General features: G+C 39.9%; 1 protein-coding gene across 1 annotated transcript in view; it reads right to left on the reverse strand.

The window, feature by feature from the left end:
* Positions 1 to 323: 323 nt before the first annotated feature.
* The window catches only part of LOC107749802 (mediator of RNA polymerase II transcription subunit 29-like), a 30,917-nt gene continuing 26,387 nt past the window's right edge, over positions 324 to 4,853 (reverse strand). Inside the window, exons 2-4 of the mRNA XM_016564980.1 lie at positions 4,251 to 4,376; positions 4,026 to 4,098; positions 324 to 2,793 (exon numbers count right to left, since the gene is read on the reverse strand). Of these exons, the coding sequence (XP_016420466.1) occupies positions 1,769 to 2,793; positions 4,026 to 4,098; positions 4,251 to 4,376 (1,224 nt within the window). The 3' untranslated portion in view covers positions 324 to 1,768. The remainder of the gene's footprint in view (positions 2,794 to 4,025; positions 4,099 to 4,250; positions 4,377 to 4,853) is intronic.

Genomic DNA, 4,853 nt, shown 5'->3' on the forward strand with positions numbered 1-4,853 from the left:
ATTAAAGTGACAGTTCACCCAAAAAGGACAATTCTGTCATCATCTACTCACCCCATGTAAATAAGTAAATAAAAAGTGTTTTGCCCATACAATGAAAGTTAGGGTTGTTTTAAACCCCATTAACTTCCACTGAACAGACAAAAAATTGATCTTCAAAATGTATTCTGTCATACAGATTTGGAAAGACATAAGGGCAAGTAAATGATGACAGAATTGTTCTTTTTCGGCGAACTATCCCTTTAACTGAATGAGAACTTTCTTTACACTGCTGGGGAAAGCCCATGTTTTCATAAATCAGTGTTTCACGCTGTGACAAGGCCGTGAAACATTGTACTCACAATTTAAAAACGTAAAAAACAACAAAAAAAACTTCTTAAGCCAGACTGGAGTACCAGAAGTCCAGTTATGTCAAAAACATAACACATTTTTCACCTTTGTAATACACAGTATTACTCCAAAACTAACCATACTGTCTTGCATAATACAAATTACAATAGAGTTGCTTTGTGTAAAATATTTAATTTGCAATTTCAATGTGACACTCATTTCTTTACATCATTGCATTTTTGTTTTATTTATTCTTTTAATAATTATTTACACAGAAATTCTGAAGAATTCATCAGCAGAAAAGAAGCATAAATATGTGTACTTCTCTTTTGTATGTTACAGTTTAAGAAACCATATTTTACAAAATCCTTTATGTACAGGACAAGCCCCTTTTGAAATACCCTCAAATAGTTCATCACAGAAATTATTTCATACGCTTTTCAAATAGCAAGAATGAAAAGCTGCACATATGAGCCTGGTCTGGCATGAGACTGCCAACAATACTGTTATCACATTGCATTAAAGGGACAGTTCACCCAAAAATGACAATTCTGTCATCTACTCACCCCATGCAAAGCAGGTAAGAAAAAGTGTTTTTGTGCATACAATGAAAGTCAGTGTTGTTTTAAACCCCATTAACTCTCATTGTACAGACAAAAATTGTTCTTCAAAATGTCTTCTGTCATACATGTTTAGAACGACATGGGGGTAAGTAAACGATGACAGAATTGTCATTTTTGGGTGAACTACCCCTTTAACCGAATGAGAACTTTCTTTACACTGCTGAGCAAAGCCCATGTTTTCATCAATCAGTGTTTCACTCCATAATACATTTGACAATAATTACAATATTATCCTAAAACAGCGCAGAGAGCACTGGAAGAGCAACCATAGAGAAAAGGAAAGGGCATCTTATAATATAAGCCAGTTTAATGACGGCCAAAGCCATTTCAGGAGGTTTAGCAGTGCCTCATTTCCACTGATACATTCTCACTAATGCTAGCCATGAGAAAAAAACGCTTTAAGACTTTAAGGTTCGTTCACACCAAAGATGATAACTATAATGATAAACTAAAAAGTTTTTTTTAAGCCAATCAGATACCACACAAGTTTAAAGAGCTTACGTATTTAAAGGACCTAATATACTTCGTTATTTAGAACAAAATTAGGCCAAAACAAAGTTTGTTTGGAGTTCGAAACAGCTTGCCAAAGCGAACTTTCCAGAAAAGTTCAGAAAAGTCAGAGTCTTACAAAAGCAGACAATGTAGCTGCAAGCTTATAAGGAACAGAATATTATCGTCCGTTGGTGTGGACACTAATATAGTTCTTGTTATAGTTAGCGCTCTTGGTGTGAACGCGCCTTTACAGAGCGATGACCCCACGGCCCCATTCTGGCACTGTGTGTAGTGATTTTCAAACCTAGGACGCTCTTGATCAGTCCCTATGAGTTTTGCTCAAGGTATTCATCAATCATGGTGAGATTGTTCAGCCAGTCTTCGTTGTTGCCCACCAGAGTGTCTATGAAGTCCACTTCCGCACCGCGACCACCTCCCCCTCCAGGTCCTTGTAGCCTCGTTGCCATCTCCCTATTGCTCTGATGCTGTGGTGTGTAGTCATAGGAAGGCAGTTTATCTCCGGGGTTGTAGCACTGCGGTGAACAGTGTTTCCCTGCGGAAGCAGTCTGGTAACTAGGAGGCGCCATCCCATGGGCAGGGTGCATCATGGACGGTCCTCCTGGTTTCATAACAGCTAGAGCGGAAAGAGGACCTCGCATTCTGAAGTTCTGTTGGGACATGGAGGATAGTGGCTGGGTGGTGGGCATCTTCTGGTCCTGTCTGCTAACCAAACCAGGGGCTACTTGATTTGCAGGAGGACGGGAACCAGGGAAGTTGGCTGGCATACCTGCCATGCCGGATCGCTGTGGAAACTGAGGACCTCGGCATCCAGGTAGGGCTCCTCCGGCGGGAAAGGGATGTTGGTGGTTCCCAGGGTCCATATGTGGTTGCACCCCTTGTTGGTGCTGCCAGAGCTGGGACTGTGAGGTGGGCTGCTGCTGCTGAGATGGGAACATCATATGTGACTGAAGAGCTCCGCCTTGGTGCAGCACCTGCTGCAGGTGGTGGGTCGGCACAGGACCGCCTGGTAGGTTTGGACATGGCATTCCTGGTCGCGTCACAGCGTGAGCCGGGTGTAGCGGTTGACGTGGAGGGCCACCCATTCCCATCATGCTCTGGCCAGGCTGCATCGCCATTCCAAAGTCTTGCGACGGGTGGCAGAGGGGTTGTTTGGAACCTTTGCTGCACATGTATCCTCCAACCGACGGGCCCATCTGGGAGAGTGAGCTGGAGGAAAGACCCATTCGATTTGAGGGTAAAGGGCCGCTATGGGACAGCATGGAGGAATTCGGTTGTTGAGAAGCTCCCAGAGGATATCCACTACACTCTGGAGGGAGTGGTCGACCTGGACCTGCACGACAGCAAAAATAATTGATTTTGAGCATGGCTTTAGGTATATTACTGTTCAAAAGTTTGGGGTTGGTAAGATTTTTTAATGTTTTTGGAAAAACGTCTCTCATGTTTACCATGGCTGCGTTTATTTGATTACAAATACAGCAAAACATTAAAACATCCTTGCATTAAAAGTATTAATTAAAAAAAAGAAAGAAAAAAAAAAAATCGTATTGACCCCAAACGTTTCAATGGGAGTGTATATAGCAAAATTTTGGCACTACATAAACAGTAGGCCTCATTCACTAACAATTTTGTACAAATTCCATATTTATGTGTGCAGAAAAAGTTCTCACTCCAAATTTTCACTAATACATAAATACACATCTAGTAATTTGCATAAAACATGCCCAAAATATGTCCATATAAGGGCTTCTGTATTTTTATTTATTTTTAAATATTTTATTATTTAATTTCAATAATTGTTAATTTTTTTTTCTATTTAGTGTTATATATAAAAAAAAGGCAAACTACAAATCACAATTTATTAATCACAAATGAAAGGCTGTTTTTTCTCTCACAATATATTACCCATTTTTCTTCCAAACACATAAAAATGGTAGAAATCAAACAATCCAACAGGCTGAAAATGATCATGTATGTTTGGCTATTATACCACTATTATGGCACTGACAAATCCGACTCTCTAACCAATGTTTTCCACCCTTACTAGATCTCACAGAATCTCCGGTATACTCTGATGTTCATTTATGTTGTGGTCAACTGAAAAAAAAAAGTCTCACAAACAGAGATATCCTAAACAATATCTACTTTCAAAAACTTTACCAATGATGTCTCAGTCTGATGTTTATCACAGTATGTAATTAGCATCTGCTCTATGCAGAAAGAAGCATACAGACAAGCAGCACAAACACACAATCACACCAGTCAGCACTAGGTAATTGGATACATACATGTATGTGTATATATATATATATATATATATATATATATATAAATGTTTTTTTATTTTTTATTATTATTATTTAAAAAAAAAAAATCAAGTCTTAATAAATTATTTGCACCGGGAGCATTTTTGTGTGCACGCTTTCAGATTTTTTGTAGGTGTGTGTGATCTTACTGATGAATCATGATTTCTGCATGGAAAAAAATCTAAGTGTACATTTTAGGCAAAAATGGTGAATGAGACCCAGTATTTACCAATGTTTATGTGGTTTGATGTTACTGTACCTTGAAATGGTGCCGCCTGTTGGCAGTCTGTGATATGCCCTCCATTCATTTGCTCCATATGCCTTTGCTTTTCCTATAAGAAACAGAAAGTAACACATTAACACAATTAAGGCAGTCAAATTCTACCTCTTAAGAAGTGCAAATTAAAAGGCCATTCAGCCATGCTAAACAACAAAATTGCACTTTAACAGAAAGATACATTCAACATGAAGTTTGAGCACTGACTTGTTGTTGAAGCTGTTTGTTTATTAGCTGATTCTTAAGCATCATGTTGTAGTTGCTGCCCTGGGGCTGCCGTGGCACTGCTGAAGGAGGGTCCTGAAGAGGTGGCACCATTCCTGCACCTTGATCCTAAGACAGACGATAAAAGAAAGATCACTATTAAACCTGCACTCACCTTCAAACTACGTTTTAGCTACACATAACTCAAATGTGTCAAAACAATGCCTGTCATATTCACACAGACATGATCTCACCTTCACTTGACCCACACAAACAACTCTAACTAACTACGTATAATCTTACCGTGATCAAAGACGTGACGCCATTCAGTGTAACTCAACACCGCTAAAAAGGTCATCTCAACCAAGCCCACATGTTCTAACAGGGCTTCTTTCCTTAGCAAAGTTGTACACATCTGTAACTAACCACAGAGGATTCAGACCAGACCCTGCCTTCCCAGAGCCACAGACATTTGTTTTCGTTGGCTTTGTCTGAATGCACCCCTCCACCCGAGCAGTCCAGCTAGGCATTCCCATATTCCCATTCCCACAGAAGAAACGCTCCCCAGCCTCTTCCCTCCCTACTCCCATCCCAATCCTGAACACA

This window comes from Sinocyclocheilus rhinocerous, unplaced genomic scaffold, assembly GCF_001515625.1.
Source record: "Sinocyclocheilus rhinocerous isolate Xijiao unplaced genomic scaffold, SAMN03320098_v1.1 scaffold1131, whole genome shotgun sequence".
NCBI lineage: Eukaryota > Metazoa > Chordata > Actinopteri > Cypriniformes > Cyprinidae > Sinocyclocheilus > Sinocyclocheilus rhinocerous.